At 49.3% G+C, this 21,594-nt stretch overlaps 1 protein-coding gene across 1 annotated transcript in view; it reads right to left on the reverse strand.

The window, feature by feature from the left end:
• Positions 1–197: 197 nt before the first annotated feature.
• LOC122366692 (sodium channel protein 60E-like) overlaps positions 198–21,594 on the reverse strand; it is a gene marked incomplete at its 3' end in the record, with an annotated part of 103,519 nt that continues 82,122 nt past the window's right edge. The window contains exons 7-16 of the mRNA XM_043339207.1: positions 16,089–16,223; positions 14,823–15,851; positions 14,324–14,450; positions 12,626–12,840; positions 9,014–9,184; positions 4,726–4,919; positions 4,251–4,356; positions 3,941–4,063; positions 1,463–1,843; positions 198–459 (exon numbers count right to left, since the gene is read on the reverse strand). Coding sequence (XP_043195142.1) covers positions 198–459; positions 1,463–1,843; positions 3,941–4,063; positions 4,251–4,356; positions 4,726–4,919; positions 9,014–9,184; positions 12,626–12,840; positions 14,324–14,450; positions 14,823–15,851; positions 16,089–16,223 — 2,743 coding nt within the window. The remainder of the gene's footprint in view (positions 460–1,462; positions 1,844–3,940; positions 4,064–4,250; positions 4,357–4,725; positions 4,920–9,013; positions 9,185–12,625; positions 12,841–14,323; positions 14,451–14,822; positions 15,852–16,088; positions 16,224–21,594) is intronic.

Consider the following 21,594-nt stretch of genomic DNA (forward strand, 5'->3'; position numbering starts at 1 on the left):
TACTTCACACGCTGCTGTCACGAATGTTAATTGTTGAAACACATGACTAAGCAAAATGTTCAATCATCTTTTATCAAAAATACATAAAAATGAATTTATCAGTGATGCGGTGCTATTTAGAAAATACTGTTTCCAACACTCAACCCCCCAACTGTAGCAGCTGCACCACTGTCGTGTGTGCGGCAGCCGGCACTGACCTGCGTTGATCTGTTTGTAGCCGGCCTGCAGTGGGTCAGAGCTGTCCGAGAGCAGGTCGGTCTCGTCCAGTGTGCGCCGGATCTCGGGCACCGACACGGAGACGGGCAGCGGCGGCAGCGCACAGCGTGCCGGCTGGTCCACGCGCGCGCTCTCGAAGGCCGCTATTACCTCCCTCTGGCGAGACTCGGGGTCCCGGTGACTGCGGATGTAGCCTTTGAGACGCTGCACGCTCTGCACCAGCTTCGACTTGCCCTTGGCTTCCTGCAATCAGCAGCCACGGGAGGTGTTAGAATCAGGCGGGGCAGGGTGACGAGTGGGGAAATCAAGACAGAGAAGGGAGCGCAGTGATAAGTTTTATGGCACAAATAAGAGTTGAACACTTTGTATCCATTAGTTGTGGGTCGAATAGAAAATGTTGTCGGGCTAAAATAAACGATTTTGCGTTCAGAGCAGCAATAAAATAGATAAAAGCGAAGATAGACGATAATAGTACAGATTGAGGCAAATGTTTCGCCGTCATGCAGAGAATAATGAAATCGAATAGAGGGTCATAGTGGAAAATAGAGTACATGGCGCCGTTTAAATGTGCTAATGAAACAGACGAGAGTGGAACTCAAACAAGAAAATATTTAATGAGAAAATCTTAAAACAATAATGAGAATCAGATAAAATAGCACACCTGTTTGAAGAAAAATCGCCAGTACAGTACCTTTGATTTCTTAGGACACATTACTGGTATTTTAAACAAATAATAAGGTGAGTTTGTAAAAGAAACTACAAAGCTGTTAAGTATGCAGTTAGATACAAAAGGCAAGTAAATGTGAGAAATGACGGGTACGAAGCATGGACGGCCTAAGTAACTGGAATACCGTCAGAACCAGGAGAAAGCACTAAATACAGTGAGCAGTCTGAATCCCACCACCAGGAGAGCTGAGCAGCAAAGCTTCTCCGAAGCAAACCGTTAGGGCTGTGGCGAATCAGTGCCACCCAACCAACGGGTTATGTAAATCCAGTCCAATCTAATTTTCCTCTACGTCCTGCGTTAGTTTTCAATTCCCGCAACCACCCCTGAGCAGAAGTGCCGATGTTTTTCCTGAAGACCTGTAGCAAGTCAAGAAGCCTCAATCGACGAGCTAAGGCCGCCACCGTATCTGATGGATGCAGTTGTGCCTCCCGACGCGACCGTCACCAATGCGTGAACTTGTCGGAAGTTCCAGCCACCGAACAACCTGTAAACTCGTCCAACTGAGCGTAACTACGTTACCTGACTGGAGCCCAGCGCTGAACAGCCAGGCGAAATGTGCTTCTTGCCATCGTTCGCAGGTGGCGCAGTGTATTCGTCGGGTAACTGATCACAGCCCGTACAGCCCTTCATTCTGTCAGCTGAGGACTCTCTCAGAAGAGGGGACGCCGTTCGTCCGGCGTGTGATCGCATGGTAGAGACGCTGGCGCATTCTCGGTCCAAGCCTTCACTCAGCGAGCTCGTGTTGGGTTCCGTTTGTAGCTCCGCTCGCCGCGCCGGTCGAGGAGAGGGCTGCGAGGCTCTCCGGCCGGCCGGTCGGACGAGGCGGCGTCTCAGGTAGCGCAGCCGGCGCCGCAGAGTGACGAGATCGATACCGGGGCCGCCGTGGGGCGCGACCTGACCCTGGGAACACGCACCGATCGGCCACATGCATAGAGGACCCCGGCGGGCCGACCGGTCGGCCGCCGCGCAACACCACGTGCTGAGGAGCGGCGGATAAATGGACGGGTGGGAACAGACGGCCAGAGGATGGAATGGATGCCGACGGGTGGGAGAGTCCGCACAGAATGATCAGGTTACCACAAAGGCTGGCGATGGCTGGTTGTACATACATGGATATATCCCATGTGGCGATAGCACGGGATATATCTTCCCGGCGGGGCTCGGGGAGAAATCAGAGCCCCGCGAGAGCCGCGCCGGGGTCAGAGGTCACCTACAATATAGATATGGTGGTCGGTCAGCGTGAATGAACAGCGGGTCGGAGTTCCTGTCAAATATGCATTCGACTATAGACTCGGAATTCGCCGGTAAACGAAGAAATCGATGCATTCGACTATCAACGGGATGACAGCATGCTATCGATACGTCATTCAAGATGTCTGAACTTATTCTCGGAATAAGTTGACTAACGACCAAAATCACTGTAGACCTAAAAACTGCTATCGCTCTGAGGGTTCAAAATGCAGTTACAAAAATCAAGAGCAGATATCACGTCTATAATTCAAAAAGTCAATACAGGCACAAAAATAAACTATACTTTTGTGTACATTTGAGCGTTCATTGGCATGTTTACATATGCAATGTCACTAAGGGCACATGGTACCTATTTATCTCACTTTTATTACTAAACAAACAAGCTCACCTTTTACCTGTCACTTGAATTTGAAATGGATTCAACATATTTCCGTTTTCAGCGATTTGCAGCATTTCAGACAGTGCATTTTGTACATTATGAATAACTTGTTTTGTGGGAAAATCGATAACTTAGATAATTATGGATAAAAATTGAATGGATGGTACAACATATCAAAGATATGCTAAGAATTAGTGCAAAACAGAATGAATAAACCTTAAAATAGTCGGTAAATCAGAAAACATGCCAAAAATGCCCCTTCAATATCGGGCCAGGGTGGAGGTTCTTATAGGAGCTGCGCCATTATGTCTCACGTGAGTCTCAATAACAAGCGTCATCAAATGAAAATTTTACAATAAACGAATGAGAGGTATAAAAAGTATACATTTTTTTGCTGTCCCGTTTCCGTATTATCCTGGCCATTGTCATACGCATGCCGCACTCATATTGCAATATCTATCTACGTCATGAACTGTTGTCATTCTCTGTAAAACATACCTCATCCTCCTAGACATTGGATTAAAAACGACGAATACAAAATACTGTTACTGAAGAGTAAATGGTCAAAAGGGAATAGATCACACCACATAAACACTGACACATACGAATCCTAAGCAAAATACACATAGTGTGCTAAAACCACTTGGAAAATGTTGTTACTTTAAAACACAAAACACAGCAGAGATAGAAAATGATCATGCATTATGTCGTATTTCTGTCTGCAGTGGTATTCAAAATGAAAAAGCAAACTGATAACCAATATCAGAAGCATCGTAGACAACCGTCAATAGAAAGGAGAGGTGCAGAAGTCCCATTGCTATTCTCCGCGCTCTATTTTTTCAGTGCGAGAGCTGCTTGGGTAATTCGTTGAAAAGAAACGTAGATAGCACGATTGTGACTTGCCGCGTATTTCCACGTCTTACAGCCCAATGAACATTGATTGGTGATGATCGGTACTAATTTAGGACCTCACCAATAATATTCCAAGATTATGAGCTTATGAGGTACGCCACCTTTTAAAGAATCGTACCCACACTTTCACGAGGCTGACGTAACCTAATGTTAACCTTAATTTTAGCAGATCCCTAAATATAACAGGTCAAAAATTAGCTCCAAAATTTAATGTTAGAACAACATAACGTAAATCAGCTGCACCTTTTACGAAATTAAATTATTATTTGTTGTTTGTCCCGTTCACCAAACATATCGGGGGCTGAAACTTGAACCTATCCCACTATTCAGACACAACAGCCTCAATTAATCAGCGCAGTTCGGCATCTATACCGACCAGCACACCAGCACAAAGTAACACACCATCGTTCCACCCAGTCAGCACAGCCCATCTCGCACAGCGGAGGGGCACCCACCTCTTTCCTGGTGCGCAGTTCCTCGCAGTTGAAGCTGTTGAGCAGCAGGGCCAGGAACAGGTTCAGCACGAGGAAGTTACCCATCACCAGCGCCGGCAGGAAGACCGCAAGGCACATCTCCGACTGCGGGGATATTGTGAATAAAAGCGTCAACGTAGGGATTAGGGAACAGACACCGGTTACCAAAACAAAAGATCGAGATAATAGAAAAATATATATATAATTATGTACATGATGAAAATAATTCATTTATTCATAAATCTTTTCATCTTATGCCTCACAGGAGTGTATCAATTTGTCGAGTGCTTACCTCTTCGCGCTTCGCCCTCATACAGTCCCACAGCGGCTCGATCCATTCTCCACATAAGATGCGAAATATCATCATAAATGAATGGAAAAAGTCGTTGAAATTCCACCTGAAACACAGCAAGTATCCGTGGTTATTGTGGGAAGCCTCGTTCTTTCTCCAGATTCATGGCGTGAGACAACAATGAACGGACGACCCCTAGTAACGTCCGGACGTAACTGATGAATGGAAATTAATGAATAATGCATGTCACTACATATGCACAAAAACCCGGGACTGGCCTTGTGCAAAACAAATGGATACAAGAGATGACGAATGCAACTGTCTTACATCTGCATTGTGTTCCTACAGCGCAAGATTTATATTCGCTGTTTCAACCCAGAGCGTCCACTTGCTCAAATTTTAACTCAAATTGCTTGCGAAATCCTGCTTTCAAGTAAGCCATCTGCAATTAATCTGGCCGTTTGTCATTGCTCACCGGGGTACTGGATCCGGCTCGAATATATCCGCCGTGTAGCTGTTGGAGAAGAGCTGCATCCCGATCACGGCGAAGATGTAGATCACGATCACCAGGACGAAGGTCAGGTTTCCGAGGGCGCCCAGAGACGATATGATGATGCTGAGCAACACTCGCATGGTTGTCCACGACTGCGCGAGCTTCAACACCCGGAGCTGGAAAAGACAACAGATATACGGCTTAATTTAGGTAGCAGGTAGGTACTGTTGTGGTAAATGTGTTTTAAATCTAAACGAAGTGGATGCAATACATTTACATACGTGTAGTATGGTATTTTCTTTCAATATCTAACGAATAGCGTTTGTCTATCTCAAACAGCCTGTCATTATCATCAACCATCATAAATTAACACCAAAATTAGTCCATCAACCTCATACATCGTCTATAGCATTCACCCCTTTCGTTCTCAAGAAACAATTGCGTTAAGTGGACTGCGGTGGACGATTCCCCCACCACAGACACCTCCCCTCCCCGTCTCTGTCGCACTAATCACTATAATTGGTGCTCGGCCAAAGGTCAGTGACGCCTGCAGGACACCTGGTCTCCCCGCGGCCCTCGGCGCTGACGGCTGCCGCTCGTAACTGCCCAACTGGTCCGTGCCCCGCGCCGCCCGGTCACCAGCAGCCCTCCCCGGCCACGAGCTCGGCACGGCCGCCACTTCCAGCGCGGCCGTATGTCGTGACCCAATCTCACCCGTCACGAAGCGCTGAACTTGAGCTGATATGGATTTAGGGCTTCTTTACACATGCTTGCAAATGTCAAATCGATAGGGTATGGCGGCTTCGAGCTGCGATAGCGTTCCTCGGGGTATGATTCGGGACGGCTGGATGACAGAAATCGCAGACGAACTTCAGCGGGGCAGGCTTTGATGTCATGTAACGGCGCCGCTGCGCCCAACGCTCCGCGATATTGTTTCTGCAGGCATCACTTATGTATGATATGTAGATCGCCCAATGGCGCCCCTGCGATCGTCACATGAGAACAGGCTCCATACAAACGCCATCAAAACAACGACGGGGCGCAGCAGTGTGGTCTATCCGTCTCCCTCCTTTTCTCCCTCATGCTCACCCTTTTAGTAGGAAGTGTTTTATTAGGGACACTTTCCATTTATTCTTAGGAAGTACGCAAATAAGCGCTGGCCAATTCCCAATCTGGACACAAAACACTGAAATTGCATTTATTCATATAACTTAATGCATGAATAGAGTCACAAAGATCGTTAGAGATCGATTTGTTCTCAGTTTGAGCCGACTGTTTCTATCATGTCAGATATTAACCGTTCAAAAAACCGTCACCCACACTGGCAGGTGCTATCCCGCCTTATTGTCCGGTCTGGGGCCGGTCCGAGGTGATCGGATCTCCATCCGCTGACGGCCTGTCCCGGCCGCCCGCGCCGCCGACAGCTGAAATGGAACGGGCCGGCGTCTCGTTCGTCCGCCAATGCCGGAGCCGGCCCGCCACGGAGCGCCACCGACCGGCCGTCCGACCCAGACGGTCGCCGGACAGCGCCGCCGGACAGTGCCGCCGGACAGCACCGCCGGACAGCGCCGCCGACCGGCCGTCCGGCCCAGACGGCCGCCGGACAGCGCCGCTTCCCCGAACGGCTCGGCTCCGTCCTGCCTCAGTCAGTTCACGCTCCACTGGCTGGGTCTCCGCAGAATACATTCTTCAAAACGGTATTCAGCTTGTATTTGGCTTGTATAGTCAGGCGGTCTGGCGTTTCTGAAGCCGTTTTCTTTGTTATTTGCGCTTTCACGTGCCATAGTTGCAATGGATCCTGTGTTACATCAGCTTTTCCGAGCGTTACGAGGAATCAGGGACAAAAAATCCGTTCATGCCGTCCTTTCATCGAATATAACTAGACCCTCTTTCACCATTTCCCGCACTCAGCACGGATGAGGGGATGGAAATAATCTGAGCGCCTGGCCATCCAGCGGTATGATTCGTTGGGGGCATAAACAATAAACATCCCGGCCTGCAGGCGTGAGGCAGCCACCATTTCCGGCTGCAGAAGACCAGAACAGTCGGCACAGAGTCGGCTACCGACCACTGCCGTGGGGCATCTGTCTCTCCGGGACGGGACCGGACTACCGAGACCGTCTGCTACGGGAGGGCGCGCAGCGCGGCAAAGCGGCATTGGAATGGCCGGGAAAGGTGTTGCTACTGAACCCAATTATGTTGAGGAATAAGTAAGTAATCTACAGTTATCATAAACCAATGAAATGTTAATTTCGTTATTACTATTACCCAGTTCCAGCCTGACAGAAGCCTGACAGAAGCAAGCGCCGGGCGGTCCGCTCGCCACAAGCTGTGCGGTACAGCATACATTCAGGCGCATACTACCACTGCCATCTAGCGGCAGGTGCGAGAACTTTTCATGCCATGCGGCACAGCATGCATTCCGGCGTGCTGGAGCCTGGGGCGCAGCGGCACTCAGGTGCGGCTAATCAGGCATATCACACCACACTTTCAAATGTTCACAAACGGTCGCATGTAAGCCCGAAATGAGGACAAAGTTGCTGAATTACTTCGAAAGTTGGTCTAGAAGGGTGTGTGTAGGAGTAATAATTAGGGATTCCCGCGATACAGTCAACCTATTTGCATAACAGAAAGTAGAACACTGTCTCTAAAAACAACAAACTCTGGTCTCTGACACTCGTCACTCAGCTTATTTTCTCTCCAATACTAATCCTCAATTAGGAGTATCGCAATTTTTCAAGTTGGAAATTGCCATTTCTTGAACGATCAAACTTTGTCACTTCACTCCTTCATTCGTTGCAATCTCTATGATCAACTTTCACCATTTTTCTCGACTTGGGCGCTGCGCTTCTCTCTAGTGAGTAATGATCGTCGATTGAAATCAACCGACCATCCGCTATCGCTATATCTCTCTCGTCCCTAGTACCTACCTAATATCTCTCCTGTGTCGAGCCTTCCATCCTTCTCGCCTTTCGCATTCCATCCTCTCTTACCTCCGTGGCCGCGCCCGACAAGGCGGGACGGAGCCAAACAGACGGAACAGTGCTCCATTCGCACGCGCCGTCCGCTGATTTACGAGGTCCAGTCGTCTAGCCAAGTAGCCGGCGGACGGCCGGCGGAGGACGCGCAGCGGCGGTGGCGGCGCAGGAAAGCGGGACAGCACCGGGAGATTGGCGCCCGATGGCCCGATTTGCTCGGTCGGGCCGCCGCCTGCGTCTTTGATAGGACGGAATGAATATGGATGGAGCACGGCCTGTGGCCGACGGTCCCAGGATGACTGGATGCCGCTGAATGAAGGTGGAGGTTTGAGGGCGAAGAGAACTTCAAAGACGGACTTTGGAGATGTTGTCAATAGAATCACTCGGGCGCAAAACACCTTGCAAGGTAAGTGCGGACGGAGACATTGTCGGCCTTAGGCAGAACATTGCATGGGTAACATTTCAACAAAGCCAACAAAGACGGTGGGACTCTGTTTTTACAAACTTGAGCCCATAAAAACATCCTTGTGGACTATGGCACCCATGCATAATTGAACGCGCGGCACCTGTTATTTGCCGGCGGGTTGGAGCCACCACCTAGGCTTGTCCTCCGTGCTCCATTGATTTACCGGGTCGTGTTCAATAGCCGGCCGACTGGCACAGCCACTATGCGGACTGTGTCGGCCGGTCGAAGACAACTGTGAGGCTGTCCACAGCTGTGTGCCGCCCCACCGGCGGTGACCTTTTTCGGTCACCCGGTGGCCACAAGTAAGCAGACCTCCGCGGCTGTTTCGGCGGTAACCAGGGGCGATGGCAAACACACACACACAGCCGTGCCACGCAGTGTTATCAACACGCCACTTGATGCAGCGGAATATGTATCAGCACGGACCAAATGATCATGGCTCAGTGATTCAGAACGAACCTGATAACATACCTACGAACTACGAAGTGACGGACAAAATACGGACACGGACAAAAAATAAATTATTTTTTTTTGCGGAATGTAGTAGCATGCATGTCATTGCCAGCTTGTTTGCGTTTCACCTAGGTATGTACGTACATACCAAATATTAAAGCAACATCGAATGGTAATGTGGAAAAGTGCAATTGCTCGTCATTGCAAGCACTGCGGACTGACGCACACTGTAGTCCTCATATTTACTTTTTGTTTCTGTTGCTAAAAACCACCGTTCCTACTGAGCCTGGGTCACCATTCTCCAGATCACCGCCGTCGCCTCCCTGATCACCCACCACAAGTCGCCCTCCCTGCGTCCGCCAGCCCCACTCACCAGTCGGAGGACGCGCAGGACGGAGAGGCCGTTAATGTTCTGCAGCGACAGCTCCACCAGACTGGCCACCACCACGATCAGGTCGAAGATGTTCCAGCCGGAGCGGAAAAACTCCTTGCTGATGGCGATCACCTTCAGTGTGCACTCCAGCGTGAAGATGGATGTGAATACCTGAAACGAAAGCCGTGGTGGTTAAAGTTAACCACCGTGTCTGTGCGATATAGCAGACTGGGCGGAGTCGGAGTGTACGTGCAGCAGATATACCGGACAGAGACATTGTGCTTACACTGGCAATGTCGCAAATCAAAACATGGTTAAATTTTCATAGATGTGTTATGCATCCGGCCACCGCAGAATAGATAAAAAAAAAAACAAGTTGTTCCGCTCCATCAGCATTCTTTCAGCATCAGCATTTGAGAGTGACCTTGGAAGGCCATTCTTTAAATGTCACACCCATCACCTAACGGTGAGGCTTGATAACTTAATTACTCTTTTCATGATAGAAGTATGCTTCGACACTTCAACTTCGTTTGAACTCGATATTTCGTGCCTCAAGTGTTCGTCAAAGTTTACTGATAAGGTTTTTAAGTCATTGTTTAATGAGCATCACATATTCAAATGCGTCTGGTTCCGTTGTCATTTACGTAATGCTTACTCATATCATGACCAAAAATGAACGATACAGCGAAACAAGCTTTCATCAAATTGTATGACACTATCCAACCAATGTTGTATCACATTTTACTTGACCTACAGCATCCGGTCCGCCGTCGCCTGCTGCGACACTGCCGCCACACAGCCAGTTAATTCCCCGGCCAGTGTCCGGTTGCCATATAGTCCGTGCACAATCGGGCTGGGATGCCGGTTTACGAGCGGACCGCAACAGACGGGAGGAGCCGCCGCTACCGTTGGTGACGTCATACCGCCGCATCGTGACGTCACACATCAGGAAATCACCCGGCGGCTGGCCCACCAATCGTTCGAGAGAGGGTAGACGGAGAGGAGCGAGTGCGATGGCTGGGATTGAAAAGCTAGAGTCTGTGGAAAGTTGAGTTTACATCACTGACTGATCCAGAAACAGGAACAAGAAACTGGGGACAATTAGAACATTAATAACGTCAGCTAATAAGCAATATGTACGTTCTGACTGTAAAAGCGGATACCGTTTCTGCACAACTTCTTGAATGAGGGTTAAAGCTACATAAGGCCGAGAAGAAACTACGAAAACAAATGGAAAATTTATTTGTTGTATCATGCATCTAATGTAGGTAATATAATTACTTAAAAATCACCTTCAAATGAGTATAGGGTTAACTTGTTTTTTTTGTGTGTGTGTGATGCAGTGGGCCCCAGGCACAGCGACAATAGATGACCCTCCCTCAAATGATGAACAAATAATGAAACATCCTGGTACTAGCTTTATTATCTAGTCAAAAGTCATTAATTATTTCCACCTCTGTCGAATTGAAGGCACACTCAATTTCATGTTAAGCCTGATTGGCACCTGGCACAAAACACACGGGAGCCGCATTGCACATATGCTACCACCAAAAAGCAGCTACAATAATAAATGAAATGAAATACTGAGCAGAAACTAATAAACCAAAGTAATATTAACAAATAACTTCGTAAATAACTTAGAATCCTTCCCAAGGCGTTAGAGGCAGTCTAGTCTATGCAGCTATCCCGTACTAAGCTCTAGGTCTGCCTGCAGACTAAATAAGCCTCTGTCATCACGAGTCACGACTTCCTTAATCCGCGCTGCATCACAATGCTTGAGATGCGCACTGCCATATTAAATTCCAAGCACAGTCATAAACGTAATTTGGGCACTGACTGGGCGCCGCCTGCTCTGTTCTATTCTCACCCGTGTAGCGTTTTACGGCTCCGGGGCCAGATTAAAGGGTTAATATTGATACGGACAGCGGCCCTCGGCTGGAAGTGAACAGTGCGGCGCAGGAGATGGGCGCGGGGCCGGCTCGCGCCGCACAGTGGACCCGCCGTTCAGACCAACTCGCCGGGCCGGCCGCTGCTGGGGACGGTGGACGGAAATATTCGGGTCGCTGGCGGCGACGCGGTCCCATATCGTACACGGCGGAGAGAGGCTGGATATTTCACGCAGGCCGCTCACTGACTGACAGCCACTAATTAAACTGCAACTGAGTCGGCTTCTGGTGCCGGACACACACCGGACCGAGACGGGACGGCCGAGATAGGACAGGGAGGGAGGCGGGAGGACCGAGATAGGGCGGAGATGGGACGGGACGTGATAGGATGGGAGGAAACGGGATGATGAGATAGGACCGAGACGGTACGGGATGGGGACGAGTCAACCGGGATAGGACGGGGAGAGAGAGACGAGACGAGAATAGCCCGAATGAAAACGAGACTTGATTAACGAGTGTTGAAGATGGGTGGACAAAGACGGCGGGTAAATTTGAAACATGATAATACTCACGAACCATTACGGAAACTCTGTAATATCACATGAATGTTGTACTCGTATTATAGTACTTATACAGTATTGTAAATATTCTAAGAAATGAAAGGGCGTAAGAAAATAAATGACAATTTGAAAATAAAATAGGGCTTAAATTGAATATGAAACTTTTAATTGCGTAACTGTATGAAAATACGAGACAATAACAATGACCACAGCGCAGAACCCTCAGATTGCTGAGCTTCGGACCGCGGACCCGAGCTGCTGCCGGCAGAATGCTGAGGTCTTCTGAACTAAGGTGATGAAGTGACGCAACAGGCAGCCGAGTTCAGCGGACGATGCCAAAGCTGAACGATTCCATAGGCGGATCGGCTCGGCCGCAATTATGCGGAAAGATGTCGCGCTAAATTATTGGTTTCAGAGAAACGCTTCAGTCAATAGACTAAATTTGATTTGGCGCTAATGTAAGGCGGCCAGTGCTCAGTAATGCATCAAACTAAGTTTGCTGTCACTGTCTCATTCTAAACACATAAAAAATGCATATTCTAAACCCTATTTCAGAGCACATCCCAGCCCTCTGTAACAAACCACTGCGGCGAGGCCTAAATCCTTGCCGGCCGGATTTCAATCAGGGCCCTTCAGCGGTGGAGATATTTCCAAGCACCGCTGAGCGAGCCGACATCAGCGGACCGTCAGCTCTAAGTCACGTGGCGAGGTCCGTTTTACGAGCGCCGCAAGCCGGCCCCATCTCCGAGCCGGCTGATCCTCCACGGTCAAACGACTCCGCTTTCAGCTCAGCCACCGCCTATCAAGTGCACTCAAATCAGTACCGGGGCGGCCGGAGCAGCCGGGGCTCTCGATCTGAGACGGGCCGCAGACAGCGGCGAAAACGTCACCCGCTCGGCGCGACAGAGCGATCGACTCACTCGTTAGGGTTTACGAGGTGACGGTTCATGTTCCTGAACGAAACTTGACGTCACGGCTTTCTAAATAACGTCCCAGTCGTTATCCTCTCGACAGTGCCGTCTCCCTTTGTTGAAGAAGAGCCCCCACCACAAAAGCGACATCACGACGTACTTTCCGTTTACGAGCCGAACAGAAGCTGGGTAAAAGCTACTCTCGCGGCGCGAAATTACAGGGTGATTGAAAACTCCCCCTCTGCAGCGCCTCACCCTGTTGCCGATTTCCAGCGTCTGGCGCATCTCGTTGGACATGCCGTAGTGCTCCAGCGCCAGGAAGGCCGTGTTGAGGATGATGCAGAGCGTGATGAACACGTCGAAGCAGGGATCGGTGACCAGAAGGTGCAGCCGGTTCTGCCAGCGCAGCCACGTCTCGTACCAGATGCAGCACGATGAGCAGCAGTCGCAGTTGCGGTCCGGTGTCTCGTCTGACGGTAAAAACAGGGACAAGTAGATGATTCATCATTTGTTGTCGAAAAGGTTACGGTGCAAAGAGGTGGCCTGTTGTTGGTAAAAATGATAATGATGAAGCAAGCTGGCGTTGCTTTATACTCGTACTTCACAGATCTACACAACTGAAATAGACAGGAGTAAGGATGCTACTGCTTCCTTTCATCCCTCAGTACAGCACACCCGTAGCGGCTTACTTTGCGTTCCAAATGGATTATTTACGAGAACTATAAAGTATAAAACATATTTACGATTACTTCTGCCGCACAGTTCAGTAACCTCGGTTTAGTATCTAGCTGCGATGCTTAAAAATTCAATAACGCAAGTTAGTATGGCCCTGAGCGAAGACCAGCTGCTACATCACATAGCCTAAGGGCTCCATGATATCAAGTCCATCAAGTAACGTCCAAATGATCGGCTTAAGTTGTCTGTTGGCACGCAATGTGCCACACATCGATCGAGAGCAACTTAACTTTTACAGTGGCGCTCTGCCATAACGATTACCACCTGAAATACTCAGAAAATGATAACTGCTAACATTGCCTTGCAATTAAGTGACCAGTATAACGCCTTTTGGGGCGACTAACGGAGCGAGCGAGAGGGTGGGCCTTGCACGTGCGAAATTGCGAGGGGTACCTCCAACTGACTTGTGCACGGCACCCTACTAACCGGTCTCTAGCGATGTGCCAAATTTGGGCACAATTGGCCCAGCCGTTCTCGAGATCTGGAAGCGGCACCCTGCACGTGCGCACGTGCAAAGTGGGTCCCAACTGACATGTGCACGGCACCCTACTAACCGGTCCCTAACTGTGTACCAAATTTGAGCGCAATCGGTCGAGCCGTTCTCGAGATCTGGAAACGACCCCTGCACGTGCGCACGTGCAGCAGCGCCCCAACTCTGGCACATGGATATGCAGTGCCTAGTGGGTGCCTACCTACATGCCAACTTTCAGCGCAATCGGCCAAGTAGTTACCGAGATATTGCAACAATTACAAAACGGACACCTCTTCGTTTTGCACGTGGCACGTGCATAAGGGGTCACCCACATGCATCAGGAATAGTCCAATACTTGGTAGAAGGAATGAAGCTACCCTACAAAAATTACCGCGTGTAAATCGGTCAAGTGGTTGCTGAGATATAAGCCTCGCAAAAGCGTGACCACGGCCGGCCGGCCGGCCGCTCATACTCAGAAATTTCCGTTAATCTAAGGAAAGACTACGCTCGCTTCGCTCGCTCCGTAACGACAAACACTGCAATAACTATTAGATTCGCAAGAAGAGTATCAACTGAAGTGACCCAAGGTTGCTTATTTGGTAATGAAAGAAGGGTTACAAAATGTTCAAATATCTAATCAGTCACCAACATCCTCTTAGGGACGCGTCCACTACAAGGTCATTCGCGAACGACTGACCAGCCATAATTCTACTGACTTGTGCCCCGTTTCGTCAGCTAGGCCTTACCGTGTAGCTCGACCACATGGGAGACGTAGGAGGGCGACGGACTCCGGCGCTGCGGACTGATCCCGTTACACTTCTTCTCTGTGAGTGTGACCTCCAGATCCAGCGCTTTGGCCAGAGGCGTGATATCCTGCGATAAAGACCGACAGCATCAAGCAACATCCGATCAACAGAGCCCAGAGGCCAGGTTGCGTTGGGTGGCGTCGAACTGAATTTCACCGAAAATTAATGTTACTTTACCTTTACATTGCAAGTTTAGGCGTGGTAATCAACGAATGTTATTGCATTGCTTATATGAACTCAGCTAAGCCAACAACATAGCAGACCAATATGCACCACAATGATAGGGTCTTGTAATCGTACTTAACTTAGCAAAACTTAATCAACTAAGGCTTTATTTTAGTGTTATCTGTTGAGAGATTTTACTCAGCACAAAACATGTTGCAAACTCTCTCCATAATCATGTGTTTAGAATGAGAGCCCTCCAGCCACCGTGACCCACCTCTGTCCGGATCATCATGTTTTTGCCGCGCTCCGACATGGTCTCCTGGTCTCCGACCACCCCGGAGTCGTCCAGGGAGCACTCGCGCATCCCCAGCCGCCGCACGTCGCCCGCTGAGCGGTGCTCGCTGGTAGACGAGTCACTGTTACCCCTCATCTCCCCGATACCCTGCGACTCCACACTGGTGGCGAACATGGCGTGACGCAGCGCCTCGCGCCGGCCGCCGCCCTGCGAGCGGTGACCGGCCAGCGGCGACACCGCGTCCTCGTCCAGACCCACGTCCTCCAGACCGGCCAGCTCGTCGGCTGCGTCTCCGGTGGGGGTACAGTCCAGCGCGCCGCGGCTGCCGGCCGGCCCCAGCGGCTGCTGGCCGGTGGTGATATGCACGTAGTACTCGTCTAGCTCCCCTCCGTGGAACATTTGGACGCTGGTTTTCTCAGTGGCCTCCAGTTGCTCGCACGAGGAGCGCAGCGGGTGCGCCTCGGTGGTCGGCGGGGCAGCCGCCGGTGTCGGTGACGGCGGCAGCGCGCGGACGTTCAGTGCCGACGAGTCGCACGACACCTCTGTCGGGTCCTGGGCCGCGGCGGCGTACCGGTCAGACGAGGACGACTGTTTGCGCTGCGGGCTAACGGACGGGGTGCGGATCGCCCCCGGCAGCTCCACCACCACCGGCCGGGGGTCCGGGCTCAGCAGTTCGTGCACCAGCGCCCGCGGACGGAGCTCGTTGGTCTCGTGCTCGTCGTGTAGCTCACTGACCCTCCTTGCCGCAGGGGACACAGCGCTGACGTGGCCGTCCGCCGACACACAGCTGTCGTCCTCCTTGGTGACACCGCCCTCCACCGACTTACGGCCCTTGGCTTTTTTCTTTTTCTTCTTCTTGTTGTACTTGTAGGAGGCGAAGATGGTGTGGTTCTTGAGTCGGATCGTCGGGAACTTGCTGTCCTTGTCCAGACGGTGCAGCTTCAGGTTGGAAGGGTCGAAGCTGAAGGTGGAATCGTCCCGGTGGTCCGCCAAGTCCTTCACCTTCTCCTGGGAACGTGAAGGCACAGCAAAGTGGTAAGAGATCGGACATACGCGGTTGTATTAACGATCGCTAGCCGTTTCAATGTAGATGTTGAAAAAAATGAGCTCACTGAAAATATGCATCGTGTTTTCACATGTCACGCATCGATCCACATCTGAGCAATAAAAATGTTAAAAATAACAGCTGCTCATCTTCTCAGACCTGTACTTTGTCTGAAACATTACGATCGCCTGCCAGCCTACCTCCTCGGTGTTCTCAGCCTCTTCTTCGTAGCTCATGGCCACGACGGCCAGCATTAGGTTGATGAGGTAGAAGGAGCCGAAAAACACCACCAGCCCGAAGAACAGGATACTCCAGGGGCCCATGGCGGCGATAATCTGCCGAAAAGGGCGGACGGTCAACACGGTGCCCGATAGGCTCACGCAGCGTGTTATCTGGGAGATATCTACTATACCAGTAAGACGCCTTTTGGGCGAAGAACGAGCGAGCGAGATAGTGAGCCCTGCACGTGCAGAAGGGCGAGAGGGTGCTTCCAACGGGCTTGCGCAAAGCACCCTTCTAACTGGTCGCTAGCGGTGTGCCAAATTTGAACGCAATCGGCCCAGCCGTTCCTGAGATCTGGAAGCGGCATTCTGCACGTGCGCACGTGCAAACGGGGTCTAAAATGACTTTTGCACGGCACCCTACTAACTGGTCCCCAACCGTGTACCAAATTTGAGCGCAATCGGCCCAGCCGTTCTCGAGATCTGGAAACGCCCCCTGCACGTGCGCACGTGCAGTAGCACCCTAACTGCAACACATGGGAATGCATTGCCTGGTGGGTGCCTACATGTATGCCAAGTTTCAGCGAAATCGCCCCAGTAATTACCGAGTTACTGAAATGGGAACACATTTGGCACCTCTTATTGTTGTATTTTGCACGTGCACTGGGGGTGACCCACATGCATCGAGAGTATCCTATTTTGGGTAGAAGGGATGCTGCTACCCTATAAAAATTACCGCAAGTCAATCGCCCAAGCGGCTGCTGAGATATGAGCCTCTCAAAATCACTACTTTTGCAAAACAGCTTGAACACCCTTGACTTTTCACGTGGCACGTGCCACGACGGTCACTGAGATGTATCAAAAGTAGTCAATTACGGGGTAGAAGGGATGGGGCTACCCAACAAAAAAGACCGCAGGCCAATCGGTCCAGCGGTTGCTGAGATATAAGCCTCTCAAAAGCGTTACAGGCCGGGCCGGGCCGGGCCGGGCCGGGCCGGGCCGGGCCGGGCCGGGCCGGGCCGGGCCGGGCCGGGCCGCTCATACTGAGATGCGAAGCCACTATCGAAGGCGTTGGGAACCATAAGCGGATCTCATCTTAGAAATTCAACAGATATGATGGAGCAGCTGAAGGACATTGACATGCGTGAAAAGAAGTTGGCTAGCTTTGATGTAAAATCGTTATTTACCAATGTGCCGGTAGATGGGGCTTTAGATGCCATAGCGAGGGTGGTTAGCATAATCGACGAACAATCACTTCCACTGCCGAGAACTCACTACTTGGAATTAATTTCGCTGTGCATGAAATTCAACATCTTCACTTTCAATGGACAAGAATATGTACAACACAACGGACTCGCAATGGGGTCCCCACTGAGCCCCGTGGCTGCTTTTTATATGGAACTTCTCGAGGAAGAAAAATTCAAGAACATCATGGGGGCAGACTGTACGTGGCTCCGGTACGTTGATGACGTTCTGGTGGTGGTCCCCGAAGATGTCGACCTAGACGAAAAACTCCGAGTCCTCAACGAAGTCGACAAAAAGATCCAATTTACGATCGAAAGAGAAAACGAGCAAAAAATATCATTCTTAGACACCCTTATCATGAGATGTGGACAGAAAGCAAAATTCACGGTTTATCGTAAGGTTACAAACAAAGAAGATTATGTCCATTTTTTATCAGCTCACAACGAACGAGTGAAAAGTGGGATCGTTATCGGATTTTTCTTACGAGCATTTAGAATATGTAGCGAAGACTTCTTAGAAGACGAACTGAAGCACATTTTCGATACGTTCGACCGGCTTCACTATCCAAAAGGGTTCCTACTAAGAATGAAACAGAAAGCGGAAGAAATCAGAAGGAGAAGCGCCGAAGAGAAACGAAAACGAAGACGAGAAGAGAAGAAACGTGGCCGATATATATCGATACCAAACTCAACACATGCCGACTCGATTTCACGACAGCTTCGATCAAATGGATCGAATGTAACGATAGTTTCCGGAAGAAAAGTGGAAAATCTGACTCAACCGAAGCCTGAAAAGAAAGATAGTAACAGTGTGGTATACAAAATTCCTTGCTCGGGCCCATGCAACAAATCGTACATAGGAGAAACTGGAAGAGGACTCGACACACGACTGAAAGAACACAAACGCGATGTCCGGAACCACAATAGATCGAACGCACTCGTCCTTCATATCGAAAAATGTCAAAATTTACCAAACTGGAACAGTGCTCATGTCATTGAAAAAGGCATGTCAAAATCGGTGAGAAAAGCTCTGGAAGCAGCTCATATCTGTTTCCAAGATACAGTGAATGAAAAACCTGGATTCTTTACATGGGCAAAAGCGGCTGCAATGATGGCACTAGGAAACAAAACGTAAACGATTTCTAAACGAAAGGTGATTGGCGAACTTTGAAAGACTCTGAGAAAAGGCGAGCGAATTAAACGTTCCGACATTTACATTGTGACCTGTAGGTACATTCATTATATAATTTATTTTTTCAGCATATCAAAAGAACGCGACAAGAACAATAGCGTGATGAATGCCGTTCTCAATTTAGGTTTTTAATGTTGAACCAAAGAATGCATTTCGAAACCCGATGTGTCGACTTCGAACGATTTATACCGATTGTTTTTGATACTATGTGTTTTTAATTTAATTAATCACTAGTGTCCACTGACGAAGGCACCCTGTGGCCGAAACGTCTGGTTTTAGGAATTTGACTTGTGTTGCCATCGATCGTGAATAAAACTAAAACTTTTCCGTTATATTGAAAAGACTCACTTCGCTCGCTGCGCTCGCTCGCTCGTAACTATTTGTGAAATGAAACTCTGTCTGTGTGTCTGTTTGCACCGTGCAGAGGGGTGCTTTGACGCCGTGCGCAGGTCAAACGGTGCGGTCGATTGGGCTGAAATTTTCGCAGGGTGTTGATGACGTCACGGGCACGTGCAGTGTCGAGGTTCGAGTCCCGGGGGGTGGATGATTCGCACGTGGCACGCGCTGGAAAAAGGTGCATTTTCTCCAAATTTGCTCGGTCTTCAAGGCATCGGCAGCCGGGTTTGATGAACTTTACAACTAAAATGCATGACGATCGGCGGCGGGTGCCTCTCATTTGCAGATTGGCAGCTTATTTATTTTGATAAACAGAGGCGAATGAAGGTGTTGATTTTCGATAAATAAAGACAGTTTTCAATGCGCTTACACAAATGCACCGCGTTTGCCGTAGTGCGCCACATTTGTCACGAGGTGCCATTTTTGCCGCAAATCGCACAACTTTGTCAAATATGGTCCGATAAAGGTGCGATTCGGTGGAAGGATGCATGACAAAACGACAAGTACAAATGCACCGCTTTTGTCACGATGGGCTCGAGGGCCCTCAAGCATCATCTATATTACTATTTGTGGTGACGTAGTTTCTGTCTATTACGAAGGTCGCGACATGGTGCTACGTAGCGCGGGTTACAGGTCACACCGTTGCACCTACCGCGCTGAAGTTTGCGCAACTCATAGAACAAGGATGGACAACGTGCCTTTGATGGGTCTCAGCCCGATCGGATCGATAGCGAGCGCGTGGCGCGTGCCCAAAAAGTGCAAATTCGCGTCATAGACTTTACATGCATTAATCGGCTGGCAAAAACGGGCGAAAACAGCCAAATTTGCCCGACACGGGTCCGGTCCCGGTGCAATATCTCGGTAACCGTGGGCCCGACCGGTACGGGGAAAACAGCATCGTGTAGAGAATCGAACGGGCTATCGAATGGTGTGCGGTGCAGGGGTTGGCACGCGCCACGTGCACCGGGGAGGACACTTTCTTTTGAAAAATGGACGTTTTGGGACGGATTTTGGAATTTATATTAATTTCAGGTGATCGTCAGACGGAATGAGTTGAAACAGCGCCTATTAGCGATAAAAATGTACCGTCTCTCATGGAAAAATTGTGAAAAGCTAATTGATCAAAAACAATGAGGAAAAAATCGCTGAATTAAATGGTATTTGTCCAAAATGTACCACTAAATAATTACACGGATTTTGCTGCTTAACCTGATACGTTTGACAATTGAAAATGCTATCATTGGAAAGAGCATTCAATTCTCTCCAAGATCCAATCATCACGTTTGCATGACAAGCAACAGTATTCTTAAAAATATAAATGTTTCAAACCTCTGCAAAACGATTTTTAGTGAAAATTATCTACGCCTTTAATTTGTCATAAAACTACGCGCCTAAATTATAAAGCACATTTGACAGATTCTGAAGTGGAAAGCATGCTTATCAGACACGGGCACCTCGATGCGATGGATATTCTTTCAAAACCAAATCATTTAGCCATCAAAAAGCAATCGACCGAAATGGATAGCTAACCCAACCGACACAAGAAAACCAAACACCCACCGATCGTAAATGCCCCTTTTCGCGTTGCGGAGCACGCGGGCCACCCTAGTGACACATCTAATGCAGTATCCGGTATCTGACTGGAGAAAGACGCCTGCGAGGAATGCATTTCAGACCACCTGGAACAGTCCTTTTTGGCTCTTTCTCGTTACCTAAACGCTTGATTTCAACCAAACTTTGACACAATGAGTTTCAAGGCCCTACCTAATTTTTACTAATATGGTCTTTTAACAAAATGTCAAAATGAAGGGCACTTGTCATTGACTTGTAATGGTAAAAAGTGATCGGAAAACTCTGCGCCGTGGTAGAGGCTAGCACGGCGTAGCAGCGTCAGCTGTTGCGCCGCAGCTAAGCTCCGCCCACCGCGCCGCGACACCGGGACCGGTCATTCGCCGCTCGGGCTCAGAGGGACGCGGAGCTCTGCAAAGGACTGGAAGAAGACACACGCTAACGCACCTTCCCTTGCATGAATATGTGTCGTGTCTCGCGCGGAGAGAATAAGGACGGAAAGAATGCAATGCAGATCGGTGTATGTATAAAACGATAGGCACTCCTTCTAGCTACAAATTAAGATCCTGCAGAATGTTTTCCCTACAAAATTTAAAGCATCTTATTTTCAATAATTTATAGCAAGCTTCTCCGCTGACCGTTTTCCTACAGGCTATGGTGCATTTAATGAGTAACGAGACAGAATCTACCGCATTGTCTTTAGGTAGGGGAGAGTGGGGTAAGATGCCCAGGGTGGGAAAGACGCCCCACCCCCTCTAGCGGCGAAACAAAGAATCGAACCTGGAAATTAATGTTCTTAGCGTAAAGCGGAAGCCTGCCTTGTTAACTGCACAAAAATTTGCGAAGCGCAGTTGGGCAACGGCTGGCTGGTGATTGCATGTTTTTTATTTGCTGCTTTCAAAAAATATTTTGGTGTCAAAACATTGTAAATATCAAAGAAGGTAGATAATTTTTGCGTCCCTTGCTATAGTCGTGATACATTAACATGCGTGCACTGTGTCCCAAACAGTTTGTTTCAGGGTGTAGTTTTATGGCTAACAAATTGTACTGATTTAATGTTACTTCGGTACCTTGGGGTAAGATG

Source organism: Amphibalanus amphitrite, unplaced genomic scaffold (genome assembly GCF_019059575.1).
Source record: "Amphibalanus amphitrite isolate SeventyFive unplaced genomic scaffold, NRLGWU_Aamphi_draft 000825F_arrow, whole genome shotgun sequence".
NCBI lineage: Eukaryota > Metazoa > Arthropoda > Thecostraca > Balanomorpha > Balanidae > Amphibalanus > Amphibalanus amphitrite.